The 22,647-nt window shown below is 37.3% G+C and overlaps 2 protein-coding genes across 5 annotated transcripts in view; one reads left to right on the plus strand and one right to left on the minus strand.

Moving 5' to 3' along the window:
* MFSD14A (major facilitator superfamily domain containing 14A) overlaps window positions 1-14,417 on the plus strand; it is a 46,660-nt gene extending 32,243 nt beyond the window's left edge. For 2 of the 3 annotated variants that reach the window (XM_082614319.1, XM_082614318.1), the window contains exons 6-12: window positions 2,184-2,402; window positions 2,690-2,803; window positions 3,539-3,610; window positions 8,718-8,830; window positions 9,976-10,073; window positions 11,172-11,335; window positions 12,427-14,417. In XM_082614319.1, the coding sequence (XP_082470445.1) occupies window positions 2,184-2,402; window positions 2,690-2,803; window positions 3,539-3,610; window positions 8,718-8,830; window positions 9,976-10,073; window positions 11,172-11,335; window positions 12,427-12,633 (987 nt within the window). In that variant the 3' untranslated portion in view covers window positions 12,634-14,417. The remainder of the gene's footprint in view (window positions 1-2,183; window positions 2,403-2,689; window positions 2,804-3,538; window positions 3,611-8,717; window positions 8,831-9,975; window positions 10,074-11,171; window positions 11,336-12,426) is intronic. The other variant, XM_082614320.1, reaches the window with a different exon arrangement.
* Window positions 14,418-14,560: 143 nt separating this feature from the next.
* Window positions 14,561-22,647, minus strand: part of SASS6 (SAS-6 centriolar assembly protein) — a 60,810-nt gene continuing 52,723 nt past the window's right edge. The window contains exons 15-17 of one of the 2 annotated variants that reach the window (XM_082614314.1): window positions 18,172-18,269; window positions 16,327-16,421; window positions 14,561-16,222 (exon numbers count right to left, since the gene is read on the minus strand). In XM_082614314.1, the coding sequence (XP_082470440.1) occupies window positions 16,116-16,222; window positions 16,327-16,421; window positions 18,172-18,269 (300 nt within the window). In that variant the 3' untranslated portion in view covers window positions 14,561-16,115. Of the gene's footprint in view, window positions 16,250-16,326; window positions 16,422-18,171; window positions 18,270-22,647 lie in introns of both variants that reach the window. The other variant, XM_082614313.1, reaches the window with a different exon arrangement.

Raw genomic sequence — 22,647 nt, forward strand, 5'->3', positions numbered from 1 at the left:
CTCTTTCTGTCTTGGCCAGAAAAAAATAGCCACCAGGGAGGAGAATCGAGGAGAAGGGAAATGACATGAAATACCTGCACTCTGATTAGACCTTTGCTCTCTCCTATTCCCACATACCTCACTGACCCATACAGTGAGAACCATTGCCCCTTTCCCAACTCCAGTGCCAGAGCTCTGCTCATAACCCAGGTCCCTCTGAGACCACAGCCCACTGTAATGAATTTCTAGAGCTACTGTAACAAAATACGACCACAATACAGTTTTAGAACATTTCCATCAGCCCAAAAAGTTCCCTTGGGCCCATCTGCCATCCGTCTCCACTTTACCTCTGACCCCAGGCAATCACCAGTCTACCTTCTGTCTCTGTAGTTTTGCTTTCAATAGAAATTTCATATAAATGAAATAATGCAAAATGTAGTCTTTTGTGTCTGCACTTAGCATAATCTTAGGAGGTTTATCTATGCTGATACACATATCAATAGTTCCTTTTTACTGCTGTGTAGTATTCCACTGTACAGGATATACCACATTTTGTTTCTCCATTCACTAGTTGATGAACATTTGGGTTGATAGCTAGATGTTTATAGTTATTAGAATTTTATGTACTTGTCAAATAAGTGCTTGTGTAAATAAGCACTCCTGTGAAGTTTAAATCCTCCATGCAAAAGTCAGAAAGAGCATACAAACAGAATAAAGCACAGAGTAGGGAGCAGAAGCTCATGCACCTATAACATTAATTTCTAATTATCCTCTGAAGAGTGTGGTCTCTATCAGGTGTTACCTGTTGTCACATCTGTTGTTGATCTGCAGGCCACTTTGTCCAGTAGGCCAGATATTTCTGGGATTAACAGTTTTTCTCCCCCTGTTTTCTCTACTTTAATCTGCATCTTCACCAGACTTGTATGGGCTCCCTCAGGATGTTAGAGAGACATGGTTACAGATGGGCTCAATGCCAAGGATCGATGATCTCGTTCTTCCTGACCCTGCCACCTAGTGATGACCAAGTTCAGATTTGTGCTTCGGCTTAACACTATTACTGCTGACAAGATAAACTTTAAAGTCCTTAAGCTTTATTTCAGCCAGCTTTAAATATGTATCAAAGTAAACATTCATTTAATTTTAATTTTAATTTTAATTTTAACTTTAATATTGGGGGAAAAGTCACAGTGGCATTGGATTTCCTTAGAGTATTGTTATAGACTCCTTTCACAGAGCACTGTGGGATTATGGAGGCACCCCAGGGGCCAGCATGCCTGGCAGTCGGGGTGGGGTGGGTATTTGGATGGTAATCCAGGCCCCCAACCCTTCTTCAACTAAAACAGTTTTTTATTTTTAAATCTTTTTTTAATTGAGGAAGTTATTAGGTGCTGCTGGCATTTTTTTTAATATATATAAATTTATTTATTTATTTATTTATTTATTTTTGGCTGTGTTGGGTCTTCGTTTCTGTGTGAGGGCTTTCTCTAGTTGTGGCAAGCGGGGACCACTCTTCATCGCGGTGCGCAGGCCTCTCACTATCGCGGCCTCTCTTGTTGTGGAGCACAGGCTCCAGACACGCAGGCTCAGTAGTTGTGGCTCACGGGCCTAGTTGCTCCGCCTGTGGGATCTTCCCAGACCAGGGCTCGAACCTGTGTCCCGTGCATTAGCAGGCAGATTCTCAACCACTGCGCCACCAGGGAAACCCTTAAATCTGTTTTTACTTACAAGTTTGTCAGTAGGATTTATTTAAACAGAGGGCTCCAAGGCTTAAAAGAAAGTTTGAAGCCACTATCTTAGAGGTTATTACATTTTTTTTTTTTTTTTTTGCGGTACGTGGGCCTCTCACTGTTGTGGCCTCTCCCGCTGCGGAGCACAGGCTCCGGACGCGCAGGTTCAGCAGCCATGGCTCATGGGCCCAGCCGCTCCGCGGCATGTGGGATCTTCCTGGACCGGGGCACGAACCTGCGTCCCCTGCATCGGCAGGTGGACTGTCAACCACTGCGCCACCTACATATTTTTTAGTTAAGAATCTAATTCTTTTCTCTTTCTGCAAAAGAAGAAAGTATAAGAAAACTGGCACAGGTAGGAGGAGGAAAGGGAGACTGCAGCAGGAGGACTGACATAAGTCAGAGTCTCTGTGGTGTGGAAGTAAAGGAGCCAGATGTCCTGCCTAATCTCTTTCTATTGATCTTGGTTTGTTTCAGGTTTCGGCAACATTTGCTGCAAGTTTGGTAACCAGCCCTGCAATTGGCGCTTATCTTGGGCGAGTGTATGGGGACAGCTTGGTGGTGGTCCTGGCTACAGCGATAGCTCTGCTAGATATTTGTTTTATCCTTGTTGCTGTGCCGGAGTCATTACCTGAGAAGATGCGGCCCGCATCATGGGGAGCACCCATTTCCTGGGAACAGGCTGACCCCTTTGCAGTAAGTTTATGCTTTTTCATTCACTTTGGCAAAAAAATGAATGTGTGATTCAGCACAGCATTAATGTTTTGTTGTGGATGTTTCTTTGGGGAAAACATCGTGATGGATTTTTAAAAAATATTTTGAAATACTTTTCAGAATACTTTTGGGGAGGATGAGAATAAACTGGGGAAAAAAAAGACAACTAGGTATCTGTATGTACACTGCCAGAAGATATCTCTGCATGTTCTTAAGAGTAGTTCAGTGTTTTGATATAAAGCCTTGTGTTGCTTTCTCTCTTGTTCTAGTCCTTAAAGAAAGTGGGCCAGGACTCCATAGTGCTGCTGATCTGCATTACGGTGTTTCTCTCCTACTTACCGGAGGCAGGCCAATATTCCAGCTTTTTTTTATACCTCAGACAGGTAAAATTCTGTTCTATGAAGGTGGACTTTTCTTTCATTGTTTAGTGCCTTAATACAAAATATTTAATCTTGAGAGAACTTTAAGAGCAGAGACTTTTAGAAATGACTATCATTTTTAAAATAATGGCTCACTAGAATTAACCTCCTGTTTAGTGTGGCTGATGTTCCTTATGCATTTCTATGAAGACTTTTGGCTTAGGCAAAAAGAGATGATTTTCCTGTCAAAGTGTGTCATTTGAGCTTGTTTATGTGTTGCTTATACAGGTGATGGGATGCTTTAATCCATTCACCTGCTCCAGTCTCTTTGTGATTTAGAGCATATATTTGTAAAGCAGCTAGCCAAAATAAGAGCATTAGTTCTTTTCTCCTTGACACTAATCTTACTAGGCAGAGATTAAGCCTTTATCAGTACTTGTAAAAAGCACAAAATGGTGCAATATTTATTTGTAAAATGGATTTTGAATGCTTGATAGCGGTCTCCTATTTAGGAAATCGAAATTACGGGATTTAGATTTACTTAATCTAAGTTACGTAGCTATTATTTTCAGTATCTAACACTTATTATAATTTTGGTCCTCAGTGAAAGCCAGATTCTTCCTCTGAGGAGTTCTTTGGTTATAAATGAATTGCATTTTCTTTTTCTGGTCGATTTAATGTTAATATACAAGTAGTTGCATTAGTATGGTATTTGTTGTGCTTATTTTATTAATGTTACTTTTTCTGGAAACCTTCTAGATAATGAAATTTTCACCAGAAAGTGTTGCAGCATTTATAGCAGTCCTTGGCATTCTTTCCATTATTGCACAGGTGAGTTTCTTTTTCATTAGAGGGAGAGATGTTCGAAGGTTCGGAAACATAATTCTGTTAGTATAGTTAGTATTGATTAGATTTGGGGGACTGACACGTACTAATCATCATACGATGTGTAAACCAGAAAGACAGTTTATTGATTTACACTAGAGTATTCACCTGCATAAAATCAGAAATTTTACGTTAGTCTTGTTCTACTGTTGATTCATTCATTCAGTAAATATTTATTGAATACCTATCATGTGTCAAGCGCTCATGATCCCTGCTATTGTAAAGTTTGCATTCTTGTGGGATAAGAGAATGAGTAAGCATGTCAGTGTAAACATATCAGGTGTAATGAAAACTATAGAGAAAAAGGGCACAAGGGTTGTAGAGCGTGGCTGGGGGCAGGGTGTTATTTTATTTGGGAGGGTCGGGAAGGCTTTGCTGATACAAGTGACATTTGAGCAGAGACCCAAAGGAATGAGGAACAATCCCCTGGAATACCTGGAGGAACAATCCACTGGAATATGCCAGAACAGAACTACAACTCTGAAAGACAATTCCTGGCATGTGTAAGAAAGAGCCAGGGGACAGTATGGTTCTGGTGGAGTGAACAAGGGAGAGAGTGTCAGAAGATGAATTCTGAGAGGTGGAGAGGGACCAGATCGTGTGCGGCCTTCTGGGTCATCATAAGACTTGACAAGAAGATAGGAGGGTTTTGAGCAGAGAAGTGACGTGAAAGTATTTTTATCTTGGAAACCCAGTTGGTAGCTGGTGGTTGTTTGATGAATAAGATATTAATCAACGCAAGAATCTGGATTTTCTTAGGAGATATTTCATCTGGCCTTCAAACTATCTCAGTTCCACTCTTTCTCCTTTCTGTGAAAAAAAACCCCTCCCATTTCTTTCTGTTGGGCTTTGTTTTTTCCAGACTCTGTAAATGATCTACGGTAACACTCTTTCCCACCTTAGATCCAATCTACTAGGTTGCAGCTTTTTCTGTTTTATTCTACTCTTAAAATGGAAAGTAAAGTCCATTTAATAGTACTCTTGGATGTTTCACCATCTTGGAGGTAGGATTGCTTCTGCAGATCTCATCATTTATGAATTTCTGGTAGATTTAGTGATAAACTTCAAATTTAAATTTAAACTGTATAATATACTTCCCCCAAGGCCTCAGAAATGTGCTCTTTAGCTTTGGGGGAAAATATATTGTTGCCCATATATAAAAATAGGTTAGGGTTCATGCCCCGGTCCGGGGGGATCCCACGTGCTGCGGAGCGGCTGGGCCCGTGAGCCATGGCCGCTGAGCCTGCGCGTCTGCAGCCTGTGCTCCGTGACGGGAGAGGCCACAACGGTGAGAGGCCCGTGTACCACAAAAAAAAAAAAAAAAAAAAAGCTTAAAAAAAACCCCTTTCTGAACACAAAGGGAAGTGTACTAAGACGAGAGCTTGATGAATTATCAAATGTTAAACTGACCTTGAATCCTGAGATAAATCCAGCCTGATCATTATGTCTTATCTTTTTCATATATTGTTGAGATTAGATTTGCTACTATTTTATTTGATTTAGATCTTAAAGAGAACAGGCTAACATTTACTATAATGACACTTAAGAAGTTAGTAGTTGTAAGGTCTTAAGTTCCATTTCATACTTAAGTGAGCATGCAGGCACCTAGTAAATTTGGGCACACTGTGGACTGCTTGAATGATGAGTTGAAGGTGCTTTAGAGGAAGTTTTCCCTCTGCTCAGTAGATTGCATCAAGCACAAAGGAATACAGGATGGAAAACAGTCACTAAGAGCTCAGAATCCAGGAGGGCAGACATGTGAACCCAGGAGGGAGCATGGTTGGGTTTGCGTTGGAAAGAGCCTTGCAGCAGCAGGGTCATGAGGGCTGTGAATCTAGAAGGAATGAGCCACGACCCAGCCAGCGTTGCTAGCACAGCAGATACTGTAAACAGAAACATGGTCTACAAGGAATACAGCACTTAAATGACCATTCAGCTTTTGGGGCCTACATAGAAGCATAGTTTTTGAGATGTAAAATCACATTTCTCAAAGTGAGAAAATTAGTTGAACTTCAAAAACAGGTGAATAGGCATATGTAGTCTGCACGTAAATATTGATAATTAAGTTTATGTCATTATATGAATTAAAATATCAAGTAAAATTTATAGCCCCAAAGGAAGAAGCATTAGCTTATGCTCTCATTTATGGCAAGTATACAGTTGAGAATGACTTCTCCCCTGTGGACCTCTAAGTGAAAGACTAGTGTCTTTGACTCTCCTCTCCAGTAGCACAGAGCCTGCCTCTCTCTGTTTTCTTGCTTGCCCTTGTGCCTTTGTTCCTGCCGTCCTTACTGCATCCCCCTTTCACCCCCTAAGTATACCTTCGCTGAGTTCTCATATTAACTTGGGTGTATCTCTTTTTACCTCTGTTTATTATTTTTGCCTCAGTAGCTTTGTGAGCTCTAGTAGAGCTCTGAGAGGATTGCAAGGTCAGAATTATATCATATTTGTCTTGGTCACGCTAATACCCTGCACTGTGCCTGCAGCCCAGCGGGTGCTAAATTAGAGGTCATTGGTTTTTTCCCATAGTGATTTTAAAACTTTAAGAAGTAGTAGTAAGCATTTAAAAATTGGGAGGTGTGATATGAAAATATGGAAATGCAGCTTCTCCACCAAATGAGATGTGGTAACATGAATGTGACCTTCAGTGGAAGCCCCATGGTTGCTGTCCCCTTCGGGCCTTTGCTCTCTGGTTTGCCATAGGCGCCATCACTTCCGTGGCACTAGCAGGCACGAGTTCATAACATTTGCACTCAATATATTAACGTTTACACGAGTGCATGGAGATAGTTGTACACATTTCCTCAGTGCTGTCACACACCTGCTGGGCATCTCACCCTTGACAGGGCTGTGACTGTGACCTGGCTTCCTTCCACCCAGTGCTGTTGATCTCGTTCAGTGGCATCACCGCTCTCCTGGCTGTTGGGGCCAGGAGCCTTGGTGCCATTCTTGATTACTTTTCTTCTCCTTCTCCCACATCCGGCACATCAGATGGTATCTCCTTTCACTTCTCTCCAAAACGTATTTTGAATTGAAGCACTTCTCACCATTTCCATTACTAGGAGCCTAGCCTAAGCCAAGACCGTAGCCTCCATCTGGTCTGTTTCCATGTTTGTCTCCCTACGGCTTGTTTGCCACTTGGCAGAGGAATTGTTGTAAAGTGGGAATTGAGCCATAGTGCTCTCTTGTTTAATATTCCCTTCCTGTCACAACCAGAATGAAATCTAGGCTCTCGACGTAGCCCCCGTTTCTTCCGTTCTCCATGTTGTTGAACACACTCCAGCCCAGGGCTTTGTGCTTGCTTCACCCACAGCCGGGCGCTCTTTGCCCAGATACTCACATACCTCCTCCTCCTCACTCAGCTCTCGCCTCAGAAGGGCCTTCCCTGCACATCCTGGTTGGAGCAGCACCTCTATCACACTACCCTGTCTTATTTTCTTAGAGCAGCTACAACCTGGAATTATCTGGTTTGATAAGTATGCTTACGTCCATTTTCCCTCTACTAGGAGGTAATCTCTTTGCTGACCAGTACTCTGACCTGGGTCAGTGCCCTGAGACCTAGAATAGCCATTGGATACAGCAGGAACTGGGCAAATATTTGTTGACCAAGTGACCAAAGTTGATGTCAGTTAACTGTTAATTAGCTGTGTCATCTTGGTTAAGTCATAAGTCATTTTAACCTTTACGACTTGGTTCTCTCTCTTGGTTCTCTCTGTTCTCTTTAAAATTTTTTTTTTTTTTTAAAAAGAACTTATGCTAGGTGCTGGGGATACAAAGATAAATGAGAAGGAAGCCCTTGCCCTTGGGAGAGAATCGATGTCCCAGTTAGAGTATCATATACACAGGAAGTTTTTCTTCTCTGAGTGCTCGCTCTGGGTGAGTTCCCTTTCATAGCTGTGGTTGTTGAAGAATGTACTCCAGGGCTTTGTGCTTTGTGGAATTCAATCTCACGCTCACCCGATTTAAGGGAAAATCTCAGAGAGGAAAGCTATGAGTGTTAATTGTTCAAGAATCCTTAAAAGGATCTTCATCTGCTTCCCGCTGGCTTATTTGTGATTAAGCCTGATTAAACTCTTAAATGATTGTCTCAATTTAAAGAATTTTAAACTTATACTTGATAATTTTGAGTTTAGAGTATCAGCCAGTCATCAAGTAGTGATTTCCTGAATTATTTTCACTTCTTCCTCTATGGACTTAATAGCTATCTTAAGGGGTATGTTTAATACTAATGTCCCCAAATGATTGCTGAATTTTTATTAACTTTGAGAGAAAAGCAAGAAAGCCCAATTCATAATGTTGTTTATTAAATGTGCCAGGCACAATGCTAAGTATATCATTTCATCTAACTCACATGACACAGTTTTGAAGTAAGTACTATTATCACAGTCTTTTAAGAGACCAAACTGAGTTTCAGACTGAAGTGACTTGCCCAGGGTCACATGGTTAGAGCCAAAATGATGATTACGGCTGTTTTTCCCAAGGCTGTGTTCTTAGTTATTAGCCTACACGACTCCCAAGTCATACTTGTTAAACTGATCTACTGTTCATAAAAGCATCATGGTTTCAGCAATAGGTTAATTTAGGTGAAGGATATATGAGTAATTGTACTGTTTCCGCTTTATTTAGTCAGGAGAATAAGCGTTTTGGATTAACTTGGACCTGTAAAAACTTTTTTTAAGCTATTCCATAACAGGGATCTCTAAACCATGAGTTAGAACCTTTCAACCCTACTGTTTACAATTTCTGATTTTAAGTGGTCCTCAGTAGAAGTGTACTGAACACGAAGTTCACCTTTTCTATTTTCAGTTTTCTGACTTTCCCCCTGAATCTGGATCTGTGTCAGCAGAGGCACCTTTCATCTGCTTATATGACCTGGAGTAATGGTCTCAAATATATTCAGGGCAATTGTTGCTGAAAAGCCAAAATGTAGAAAAGTGGTAATAGTCCTTTTATATTATAGATAGAAATAGGTCACCAAATAGCTCTTTTTTTTTTCAGTATTAAAAAGCTTATGCTATTCTAATAAGCCACTTTGATTTTTCATATTTTCTAGACCATAGTCTTGAGTTTACTTATGAGGTCAATTGGAAATAAGAACACCATTTTATTGGGTCTGGGATTTCAAATATTGCAGCTGGCATGGTATGGCTTCGGTTCAGAACCTTGGTAGGTACAAATATTTTAATTTTCTTAATTTTGGTGTTTGCCATGTTTTTGTTTTTTTCAGCTTGAGATGTAACTGACAAAACTTTTATATTTCTTAATTTGCTTCTCAATTAAGGCTTAGACTTTAATCTGTCTCTTAATATGCTTTTTTTTTTCTCTCAGTGTGTGTAACACAGGTTTCTCACTTGTGTATTTGTATATTCTATAGTGGCTTGAGGATAGCGGAGTGACATTTTGTATCTAAGCAACGGGTTGGGTTTTTGAATGAGATGGAGTTTTTCAATTTCTAATGAGCATTTAATCCAGTTTAGTTTGTCAGAAAAACACATGTAATCCCAAAGCAGCAAGGTTAGGAAAAAAAAGTTGAGTAACACCAGTGATCATTGCTGATGGCAAACAAGAAGTCCAGTTGTTTTGGTCCCGGCTTTATGCTGGGAAAGCTCTCTGCTTTTCTTGCCAGTCTGGTTTCCTGCAGGGAGGTAATGGTAATAGTGCTGCTGTCAGGTTGCGCATGCACACCTTTGTGCTCAGGTATTACAGGACTGAACTCCACAATGTACAGTAGTGTTTCATTCAACTGAACACATCATCTCTGTTTGGACTTGGATATGAGTAAGCACCAAGAGTGTGTTTTGATGGATGTTTTATTTTTCTGTCTAGCCTTTCAAAAGAGGTGCTCACAATTTATCGAAAACATTTCTTTTAAACATCAAGCCAGTAGAACATTTAGATCAAATTAGTGATTGCTTCACACTGAATCACAGATCCCTGGGAACCTTGCCATTCTACTAGCGAACGTTTGGAAACATTTAATGATGTTTCTCAACATTCTCTCCCCACCCGCCCAAGTCCTGCAGAAATAATACCCAACACACTTTACAGTTTAGATGAGATATCCCAATTCTACATTGAAACCCACAGCATTCTTGTGAATAAGTGGTTGTTTTTCTTTCTAGAAGAGTAAACAGGCTTAGACTTTTAAGTGACTTGTCCAGTCACATAGGAAGGAAGAGCAAGTATAGTTCTCCTTTTTCCTGTACCACAGCCATTTCTCTTACTTGATTTTAAGTATGTATTTTGACTTTGACAGGTACAATGGAGAGCAATAATAACATGTATTTTTGTTTTGCTGCTTTTGATTGCAGGATGATGTGGGCTGCTGGGGCGGTGGCAGCCATGTCTAGCATTACCTTTCCAGCTGTCAGTGCACTTGTCTCACGAACTGCTGATGCTGATCAGCAAGGTGAGTTGATAGGATCCAATGATAATTATTTAAAAATACAGAATATTCTAATTCTCTGTTCTCTTTCCTAAATTCAGAAACATAAGCGTATCTTCAGGGTAGAGAATTTTAAATTGCTTTCATTGTACTCAATACTCTGTAATGGCCCAAATGGGAAAAGACTCTAAAAAAGAGTGGATATATGTATAACTGATTCACTTTGTTGTACACCTGAAACTAACAACATTGTAAATCAGCTATACTGCAATAAAAATTTTTTTTAAATAAATAAATTGCTTTCATTGTAAAGAGGAAAAGCAGATTCTAGGGTGTTATCCTTAGGTAGATAACCTTGTCTCTCACTGTGAATATGTGGCCCTGTCTGTTCTTTTGCTAGAAAATTTAGTGATGAAGGTTAGTCACCTTATATTCACTAACCATTTATTTATTACATAAACAATATGCTATGATGTGCTAGACATCTCAGGGATACGCAGATAACCCTTTCATTAACATTGTATGTTTGTCACCTAAAGACACATAGAAAATGTATTTTTATTGTCTTACACTTCTGTGGCAGGAACACTTAATTCTTAAAACACTAATAAGTGAGGAATAATTCTTTGAAAAGCCTGTTTATGTCAAAAGGAAAAACGGGCATTACAAAAGAGTGGCGGAGGTCACTTAGTTATAAATAAGGAAAGGCCTGTGTCCAAATCAAGTTGCATTTTAAATTTGGGATAAGATCCCAGAGGTAAACAAAAATCAAACTCTATAAACAGGGGCTATATTTGGGGTCTTAAGTAGCTGCTTGGGGACAGAGTTTTTAACAGCTGTGCTTATTAGCTCATGCTGATTTTGAGCCAAGAGATTTTTTTTTAAAGGAAATGAAGTGCTTCTGCCCCCTTGTTTCTACATTAGACCTGAACTTACATTTGCATCAGATAGCTTACTATACTTTGTAGAGCTTATAGCTTCTAAGTAATTTTGATGCCACTGCAGTAAGTTGCTGGTGTCTGATAAAAGTTTTGCCTTTAGAATAAGTGACTTCATGTTTGTATCAGTTCTAGGGTAGGAAAAAATAAGTGGTACGCTAAATAATTTGTTTAAACAATTCAGGTGTCGTTCAAGGGATGATAACAGGAATTAGAGGATTATGCAATGGTCTGGGACCAGCCCTTTATGGATTCATTTTCTACATATTCCATGTGGAACTTAAAGAACTGCCAATGACAGGAACAGACTTGGGAACAAACACAAGCCCACAGCACCACTTTGAACAGGTAATTATAAAAATATAGTTCATTTGGCTGGATTGAAAGGTGATGTTTTTTGGTCACTAAAGCTTTTATTTGAGATTCTTAGATTGAATAAAAACACTTAAAACCAAAGCCTAAGGGACTATTTCCTCCTATATACGTACTTCTTTATAAAATTGGCTGTGTGTTCTTTTCTTCCCTGGATAATTAAAAAATTATTTATGTATTCTAGTTTGTCTTAGTATACCTAGTGGCATAGGTAACAGCCATTTGTCATACTACTGTTTGTCTTTCATCTGAGGCTTCTGGAATGTTAGAGCTTCCCTGTATCAGGTCTGCCTTCTGTAGAAGAGTCAGTTAGGTGCTGGTAAACATCTTTGTTCACTTGCTCGCTATACTCCCCTCTGTTCAACTGAAAACATTAACAGCGAAACATATTATTTTAGCCAGTACAAACAACTCATTAGTTTCCTTGTATTTAGCAGAGTTCTACACTAATCTCCTAACCAGTTAAGACTACTTTTAGATAAAAAAGAATGTTTGTCTGTGGGCTCTACACAGGTAAAACTGGCAGTGCAAGTTTTTGCTAAGAATGAATGTGATTTGGGGCTAAAACACAGGTCTGTTTGATTCTTCTCATGGTAACGACATTATCTGTGTTTTCCTTACTTTCAGTCACTAGAGAATATAGTTACATTTTTAACAAAGAAAATGGTAATTGATTCTGTTACTGTAGTTAATATTATATGCTACTTGATTTTACTTGTGAGATCTCCGTTTTCCTCTTGAACTAACAAATTAAGTGAAGGTTCATAGAATGTGTTCAGATTTTATGCTATAAATGACAATATATTTTTGCATGTATTTGTTCTTAAAAAATCTTTTGGCTGTTTCTTGGGTCAGCTGTTATCCCCCAGAATTTTACGTTGAGAATGTGACAGTGAGTGTGTCTTTTCCCCTTGAAAAGGGAATGTTTTTTCTAACTGTGGCTTTAATGAAGAGAGGAGTCATTGGCTTAGAATTCACAGCAATCAGTTACTACTAAAAGATAAGCAATTTCTTGTTATGAACAAAGAAGTCTTTGCAAAAATCCTAATTCTCTTTTCCTTCCTCAGAATTCCATCATCCCTGGCCCCCCCTTCCTCTTTGGAGCCTGTTCAGTACTGCTGGCTCTGCTTGTTGCCTTGTTTATTCCGGAACATACCAATTTAAGCTTAAGGTCCAGCAGTTGGAGAAAGCACTGTGGCAGTCACAGCCATCCTCATAGTGCACAAGCGCCAGGAGAGGCCAAAGAACCTTTACTCCAGGACACAAATGTGTGACAACCGAAATCAGGAAGACTTTTCTATCAGCACCCAGGTCTTAGTTTTCACCTATAGTTCTGGACGTACATTCCATTTCCATCTACAATGTACTTTAAGATTGTCTTAAGAAATGTATCTGCATGAACTCCGTGGGAACTAAAGAAAAGAACTGGACAGTTTTCCAAAGATGTTACAATTTCTTTTGAAAAGAAACCTTTTGTTTATTAGCACCAGTTTCTTGCCACTAAGCTTTTTGTTTTATTATACATCCTTTAATTAAAATTAAAAACTATATATGTAACTTCTTAGATACTAGCAATGTCTCTGCTACCATTTCCTTCAGGTGTTGAGCTTTAACTATTTATGCTGACTCGCAGTGAGACAGAGTAGGTAGTATAGTGTGGAACTGTTCATTTTAACATTGTAAAATTGTGAGTCAGATTTTAATAGTGTAAAATCTTGGGTCAAATAATTCAAAGCCTTAATGCAGATGCACTAAAGTAAAGAAATGGTAAATGAACTGTTTGCATTTAAAAAACAAAACTCTTAAGAAAACTATACTAAATCTGAATCATGTTTCAAGCTTGTTTGTAGTAATTTTATTTTAAACATTATTCATTCACTACTGTTTTTGAAATGAGAAAATATCAGCCATTTAGAATTTAAATTGGGGTGTTTGGAGCCTGTAAATCTAAATGCTGGCTCGTATTTGTTCCCCAGCTACTTATACCACTATTCTTTTAATGTTTGCATAATCATAAGAACCTCAACACTTGAATACATAATCTAAAAATTATATAGTAAAGCTGGTAGCCTTGAAAATGTCAATGTGATATCTATATGTAGATAAGTATATATAGTGGCCTTTCAGGACTGTCACAGTAACACTTTATTTACAGAGCTAATGTTTGTCCTAAATTTTCAGGACCCTAGAAGAGAGCTTTATACAATTACTGATGTGAATTTCTCTAAAGTGTATATTTTTGTGTCCAGTTATATTATTTAAAAAAGTGTTACTTTGTAAAAAATTGTACATAAAGTATTGTATAGTTTACACTGTTTTCATCTTATGTGTGGTTACTGCTTAATGCTTTTTAAACTTGGAACATTCACTATGGTTAAATAAGGTCTTAAAAGAAATGTAAATAGTCTGTTAATAAAATTAAATATTTTAATGATTTTTTTTTTAAAGAAAGTCTTGATCTGTGATTCCCTTATGAGGCCTGTTTTGGCTTTGTTACTATATATATATATATTTTTTTTTTTTTGCGATACGCGGACCTCTCACTGTTGCGGCCTCTTCCGTTGCGGAGCACAGGCTCCAGATGCACAGGCTCAGCAGCCATGGCTCACGGGCCCAGCCGCTCCACGGCATGTGGGATCTTCCCGGACCGGGGCATGAACCCATGTCCCCTGCATTGGCAGGCGGACTCTCAACCACTGCGCCACCAGGGAAGCCCAGTTATTATATTTTTACAGTAACAAATCAAAGCATTATACCTTCTCCCTTTGAATCCATTTCATTTCCCTCAATACTGTTGTAGGAAGACAAAAGCAAAGAAATGAAAACTTAGTTCATAAATTAACTAAGTACTTAATTTTCTAAGCACAGGTGTTGTAGGTCAGTCCTATGTTTGTTTTTACATACTGTTTACATGTCAGATTCCCAAAATATTAATACTTTATTAACAAAGCTCACAGTCTACAGAAATACATTAAATGCGATATTTTGATTATTAACACATGTACAACTGCACACAGCAAAACAATTTCAAATAAAAGTTTAAGAGGTAGAGCAAATAATTAGCACACTCGAAAGTCTGTGTATATACATTTAATACCAAAAAGTCTTTAGCAAGTTTGATATCAAAATGATCTCTATATCTTTTGGGAATTCTCCCAATTTTCCATGTGTAGATATGGAAAAGGGTATCTATATTTAAAAAAAAAGAGCTACCTGTATGTCATGTATCCTATCCAAACCCTTGTCACAAAGTTTTATATTACATACTATTTACAGGAAAGATTCCAATATTGCCAGAAAGTTTCTTTCCAGATTATTAGTGCTTTCAAGTTATTATAACTGAGTATTCTTACTAATATAGTATATCGAAATGACAAAAATATATATATAAAAAGTGACTACCTAATAACGGTTATTAAATTTTTTAGATAAGATCCCTAGTTTAAGACAGCTTGTGGTTGCCAGCAGTTTCAAACGTATCATAAGGAAAGACTCAATACTGTGGCTTCATAAAAAAATTAAGAAATATTTTTGGTCTTAACCATGGAAGCCAATAACATTAGTATGTCATCAGTATCCTGAAATGTCTCTTTTCCTCATCTGTGTAATAAGGTCCTTGAAAATATTTTTTAAGTATCACATGAGCATTAGCAATCTCTGCAAACAAATTGATTTAGAGTTTTCTTAAGAGAATGCTACTCTACTGGATGGTTGTCAGTAAGAAAACAAAATGCAACCCTGTGATTCTGGGTGAATTTTTTAAATTACCTCATTTTTCCCAAAGGAACAATTCTTATTTGAAACTTAATTATAGGGAAGAGAAGAAAGTTGTAACTTCTAACATTATTCATTTTGCCTACTTTACTAATAAACATGAAAATGAACCCATTTTGATATAAGCAAAATGAATATTCATGATGCTCTCAGTAAATATTTTGTGTAAGTACTAATTTTTAAAACAAATATTCCACTAATACAGATTTAACTGCATAACAAACAAAACTCCAAATGAAGGAGAAAAACTGGATGACTGTAGACTTCCAGGAAGCATTAAAATCCATAAACTCTGCACCTCAAATGACTAAAAGCACTTTGTACCTAATCTGTTCACGTAATTAGACTGTCCAAGATTTTCTGTACAATAAATTTATCAAAATTACTTAACAGACTTTTTCAAAAGATAATTTAAAGGTTTCAAGGAAAATATTTACTAGCTATGAAGAATTTATTCATTTAAGGTAATTTCAGGACTTTTCCCTTTACTGTAAATGTCATCAATAATATATCTCAAGAGATAATTATTTTCCCTTAAAATTCTCAGGTGGCAAATTTAAAACTTTTATTGTACTAATGAAAATGATAAAATGAATTGATAGCATTCTTTGGTTTCATACTAGTATATATATCTGAGGTTTTAATTAACTGAGATATTGAATATGATTAGAATGTCCCTTACAAGGATCAACTCTTTTCTTAGAACTTCTGAGAATTTCTAAGTATTAGTTTAATAAAATTCATACTATTATTCTATAAAACACCATGTTCCAAACTAAAAAGAATCTTCACCCATTCCGTAGTACAAATTTGCCCCTCAACTGCATAAACGACAGCAGTACTTAAAGGACCCAAACAATCTAACACAGTAGCTCAAGTAAACTTTGAAACTTGCTTATTCAGAATTTGATCTGTGCTGTTTCTATATTAAAACCACGCTGAATTTCTAAAATTTCAATAAAAGTAAAAGACGACACTAGGATTAACTGTTTGGTAGCTGCCCAGGGAAATATGCTGAAGATGTAGAAGGGAGCACTACGGGTTTGGAAGATGTCTGTAATGCTCCTAAAGTGCCGTCTTTTTGATGGTCTGCAAATGAGGACAAAAAAAGGTTATCTGCATTCACGTAAGTCTTTATATAATACAGTTAATTAAACCACAGTGTACAATCCATTTCAGAAATGTCTTCTCACCTGGATTATTAAATAGATTTTGGTTGAGCCCACGTAAAGGAATGCTGTCTTCCCTTTTCTTCAGATATTTGGATTCCAGCCCTAAATTTTCACCACTTGAAAGGAAAATAGTAATTATTTACTTATTTTAACAAAGTCTTACTTTCTCTTCAGTAAAGTCTGAATGTTTATATACATACGTATACTATGTATACAATAATATAACTTATGTTTATGGCTTTGTTCAAAACAAATCCCATTTTTCACTGGGTTCTTAAGCAAATAATTTATCTATTCATAAGCCAAAGTATACTTCTTCCCAGTAAAGAGTAAGTTATCTTTTTCCTTTGACCAAAAGCTCCTCAAAATTTTGTTATGCTTCAAAGTTGTCATTATTAAACATTAATACACATTGTACAGTAATGAATTCTGGTTGGATGAATACAAATATGAAATTTTGAAAAAACAAAGGGGATATTTCTATAGTTGTATTTTTCCTCTTTCAACCACGATATTCCTTCTTTCTAAATCTGTCCAGTATTAACAGTTTCTGTATTAGTACACTTGCCAAGAAGAAGTTCAGGGCTCTTGCAAAACAATGACATTTTATCTTTAAAATTAAATGATGGTCTTCTCCCAATTTTCAGAAAAGAATAAAGTGGGTGAATAGGTGTTTTTTCCAATTTAAAATTTTTTCTTTAACCTTTGCCACTTATTACTAGCTGACAACAAAACAAACCAATTCTAAACAAAAATCTCAAAATAGCTGAACAGTCCCAATTTTATGGACACACGATTATGTTTGATTTTGTACCACAAATATGATCTGTAAGTAAAATTGTTCTTAGTGTGTATGATGGAGTTAAACATACAAACATCACGGTGTTCTACCATTAATAGGAATTCTAGGTGCTCTGCCACTTTAACAAATGTGAGCTTAAATATAACAAGCACATACATTTCAGGACTTCAAAGAATTCTCACTTTTAAAAAACAGAGGCTCATAAACATTAACTATTTTAATACTCATCTTGGTACTAATTTTAGAGGAGCCAATGAGTGAAGAGAGCTGGAATAAGAAGCCTCTTTGAGCCATGACAGTAATTTTTTAGTTTGCAATATATTGGGGAGGGTGATAGCTCATGATAATGAGTGCCAGCAGAGAGGCCTTAAAGCGATTACATTTTAAATAAATAAAGGCACAATAAGAAAACAGTATTACAAACAAAGACTACCCAGAGAGACAAGTTTGCATCTATAAGTTGTTTACTCTAGCTACAACTCACTGATTCAGCAAACTTCAGTACATAAAACCTGCTTAAGATCTAAAAAAACTGGCAAAGAATCTCTGAGTAGGCAAAACAGAAGTCACAAATTGGCACTAAAGCTTATTTATGTTAGCTTGGCTAGGGGGTAACTTCACAAACCCTTTTACTCTTATTTACCCCAGAATTCTAACAGTTTAACCAGCTGATTTCTCAGTTTACTTTACACTGGAAGCAATTATTCAGGAAAAACAAAGAGCTTCTAGCGACAGACACAGCCATACAGGAAAACAAAAGCAAAACAGCCAACTCTGAGGAATTTAAAAGATTTCTATCTATTTGCCCGAGAATATATGAAAGGGTGTTCTTCAGTTATGTAGGAAAATCCCTTTTAAAAAATTAAATTTTACTATATGTCTATCCTACAGTTTTAAAAAATATGATAAACCTCTTTCTTATAGCTAAAAGGGACTAAGTCAAGTCCCACTGATCAGCAACTTAAAACGTTACATAAATAAGTGGTCATAATAGCTTTCAAACACTGATAAAAACTCCCTGACCTCCAAAGTTACAAACATTAAATTTTATGTCAAGAGCTTACTTTTCCTTATCAGTTGAGCAAGGCATACTAACAGTTGTTCCTGATTGAACATCTCCTAGTGATGTACTTGGTTTTGTAAACTGCAAGTTAAAGTGGACCTGTGAAGAGGGAAAACATGTAACTGAATTAGTGAGAACTGAGACAGTTCTATATGGAGATAGGTGGTTAAATTTTTTCTCTGATGAATATAGACCACAGAAGTTCAACCTATATTTTATAACACAAGCACATTTTATTGAGAAGATTTAATTTAAAAATCCTATTTCTCCTTGACAAAAAAGTTCCTGTCATATCAGCAAGATAAACAGCACAAATTATCTTAATTATTTTGAAACAAAAACATGAACACTAATACATTTAAATGTTATTGATGCTAAAAGTAACCAAGTACCACAATGATGCATTTACCTCATACATTCTGAGAATTCTTTTCACGAACTTAAAGCCTGTCATATTTAAGGATTCTAAATGAGTGCTAGGAATTGAATACTGAAATAGTCAAAAGTAATCCAAGAATCTATACAAAAGTCCAAACTAAAATATCAAGCATATAGTGTGTAGTAGTTTATTTAAAGTAATAATGACTATGACTGAGGGGGTTTCTTACCAGGAATGGGTTCTATGTTAGGAAGTCTATAAATGTAAGTCACCATACTAATAAATCAAAGAAAAAAGGTATGACGACTCGTATAAAGAGAAAAAAAAAGAAAGAAAGAAAAAAAGAAAAAGGCATGAGAAGATAAGAAATATCTATTTTTGGTAAAAAAAAATCATAATAAAATAGGGAGAGATACTAGCTTAATAGGATAAAATTATAAATGAGAAAGGTATATGCTGCTGTCCTTGGCTATCAGGGTTCAATATTCTAAAGATATCAGATCACATTAAATACAAACAGGATTTTTAAAAAGTGAGATAAGCTGATTTTCATATTCCTTATAGAAAAATAAACATGCAAGAGTGAAGAAATTTAGAGTATAAGATATTAATACATAATATAGTTTCCAGCCACCAATAATTAGAAAACCAGACAAAATAAACAAAAAGAATGGTCCCAAAAACTGAACAACTGGTAGTACAGAACTGTGATCTCTAAGAAAAGTGTGATCCCTACAACTGACCCAGCTTTCTAATTAGAGGCACTTCCTGACTATAGGTACAGAGAAAGAACATAATTGCTAAATGAAGGAGATTAAAATCAGTTCAGGGAGGATGAGGTGCCTGGAGGCTGCAAGGCAGAATTCTGAAGAAAAGGGAGCTATAAAGAGCACAAGCCACAGAAATCTACACATGAATCCCCTTGAGTTTTTGCTGAGTACTAGGAACATGCATAGGGTAAAATTCCACAATGCTGGGCAAATAAAAATGGGAGTTTCAAGCTGAACAATTTCCAAGGTTCATAATCATGGAGACAAAGTGGACAGTCCTTGGTAATCATTTAGGGCATTCTGTGGGGAGCTTCGTAACACAGCTGAACTATCCCTTGAGTAAAAGCTACTTTAAATGCATCCTAGTAAAGCTAAAGGAAAAAAGAGAAAAACAAAACTCAAAAAGGACCAGGGGATCGACAAGTAACTTAAATAACTGCCACCCTTTAAAGGAAGATAACAAAATCTAGATAATCAACAAAGTAACATTAACAATGTTCCACATCCTATCAGAAATTATTAGAGGGACTTCCCTGGTGGTCCAGTGGTCAAGAATCTGCCTTCCAATGCAGGGGATGCGGGTTTGATCCCTGGTCGGGGAACTAAGATCTCATGCCATGGGGCAACTAAGCCCATGTGCCACAACTACTGAACCCACACACCTCAATTAGAGAGCCCGTGCACCGCAACGAAGATCCCGTGTGCCACAACTAAGACCCAAAGCAGCCAAAAATAAATAAATAAAATAAATATTTTTAAAAATTATTAGAAATGACAAGTAGGAAAACATGAGTCATACTAAGAAAAATCACTCAACAGAAACTGATCCAGAGATGATACAAATGATAGAATAAGGATGCACATGTTAAAAGTATTGTAACTATGAACAAGGATGTATGGAAATTAAAAGTATGAGAAAAATGGAAGATATAAAAAAAGAATGAAATGGAACTTCCAGAGATGATAAATTAAATATCTAAAATGAAAAGTTCTCACTGGGGCTTCCCTGGTGGCGCAGTGGTTGAGAGTCCGCCTGCTGATGCAGGGGACGTGGGTTCGTGCCCCAGTCTGGGAAGATCCCACATGCCGTGGAGCGGCTGAGCCCGTGAGCCATGGCTGCTGAGCCTGCGCGTCCGGAGCCTGTGCTCCGCAACGGGAGAGGCCACAACAGTGAGAAGCCCACATACTGCAAAAAAAAAAAAAAAAAAAAAGTTCTCACTGGACAGAATTAACAGCAAATTAAACAATGCAGAAGAAAAGATTAGCGAACTTTAAGAAAGCATTAGAATCTAATATATATAAAATGAAGCAAATAAATGAACAGACTCAATGGGACAATATCATGTGATCAACCATGAGTAACTGTAATACTAAAAGGAGATAACAAAAAAAGTGAAGAGGGACTTCCCTGGTGGCGCAGTGTTTAAGAATCCACCTGCCAATGCAGGGGACATGGGTTCGAGCCCTGGTCCAGGAAGATCCCACATGCTGCGGAGCAACGAAGGCCGTGCACCACAACTACTGAGCCTGTGCTCTAGAGCCCATGAGCCACAACTACTGAGCCTGCATGCTGTAACTACTGAAGCCCGTGCGCCTAGAGCCCGTGCTCCACAACAAGAGAAACCACTGCAATGAGAAGCCTGCACACCACAACGAAGAGTAGCCCCTGCTCTCCAGTAGAGAAAGCCCGTGTGCAGCAACGAAGACCCAACACAGCAATAATTAAGTAAATAAGTAAGTAAGTAAGTAACTAACTAAATAAATAAATAACAGTTTAAAAAAAAAAAAAGTGAAGAAATATGGCCAGGCCAGAAACTGGCAACTATGGAATGATGGCTTCAAAATGCTGAAAGGAAAAAGGAAACTTGTCAACCCAGAATTCTAAATGCAGAGAAGATAAATTCAAAATAAAAATGTTATGAGATTTTTATGAATTTCCCACAGACATGCCCTGTAAGATATCTTAAAGAGCTGCACTGTAAGAAATCTTCATTAGAGGAGAAAGGAAAATGATACCAGATGAAAATGTAGATCTACATAAAGGAATAGAGTTGTGTAAATAGTAAGTATACGAGTAAAAGGACTTTCTCCTCCCTGTTTAATTTATTTAAAAGATATCTGATTGTTTAAAAAAAAAGTGGGATTTATAACAAATGCAGAAGTAAAATTTTGACAGTAGTTAGCAGGACAGGAATGAGGAAATGGAATTATTGTAAGGTTCTTACATTATATGGAAAGTAGTATAAAATTTTGAAGATAGATTATGATAAGGTGAAGATGTCTACTGTAAACTCTAGAGCAAACAAAAAATAAAGCCAATAAGTAGAGACAAAATAGAATGCAAAATAAAATCAGCAATTAATTGAAAAGTCAGGATTAAAGTAGAAAAGAGGGACAAAGAACAGATGGGATATATAGAATACAAACAGCAAGATGATAAAACGTATGAATATATACATTAAATTTTAAATTGTTAAAGACAACGTCAGAATGGATGAAAATATAAGAGTCAGGTATAGAATATCTAAAAGAAATCCAGTTTAAATATAAAGACACAGATTGGTAAAAGTAAAAGGAAAGAAAGTGATACATCATGTAAATGCTAAGAAAGCCAGAGTACAATATTAATATCAAGGTATAGTCTTCTTTCTGTTCTGAGAAATGAAAAAACAAATTCCTAAGGGTCAAAGAGAGTGAGGAAAATCCCTTCTTTCACAGTTCTCTTCTGCCCCAACCCTCAGGCAATTCAGTGGAAACAGAAGCGACAGGGGTAATGATGATAACAGCAGTGGCCAAGCAGGCACCTAAAACTCTGAAAGCAGGGAAGCACACCCTCTGACCAGAAGTGCTGTGGTCTCACAAGCATGATACAAATTCTCATTATGTTTTTTCTTTCTCTGTCCTCCCAATGTTTGGCACCAGACACAGACACAATTGCAGGAACTGTGTCTTAGACCAAGGGAATTTAGGTCCATGATTTCTAGCCAGTTTTCAGGAAGAAGGACTCAGGGGATTCTGAAATCTGGAGGGAAATCACAGAGAGAAAGGAACTCAAGAAAGAGATCCTATAAAAGCTGTATATGAACTACTGGGTTCTATTCTAAGCTGGACATGCAAGATCTGACCACAGTCACCATACCAAAGGCTCTGAGAACTGAACTATGGAGTAAACCACCACCCAGGTCACAGAACAGGCACTAGATGGAGCACAGACAGACAGATCCAAATAACATGAGCAAACTCTTTAAGGACTGAACTGACACAGAAACCACAGCCTACAAACGGTAAGTCAGAATTTGCAATTTGAACCTAACAAAACTATTTGTTA

This window comes from Mesoplodon mirus (genome assembly GCF_964341445.2).
Source record: "Mesoplodon mirus genome assembly, chromosome: 3".
Classification (NCBI taxonomy): domain Eukaryota; kingdom Metazoa; phylum Chordata; class Mammalia; order Artiodactyla; family Ziphiidae; genus Mesoplodon; species Mesoplodon mirus.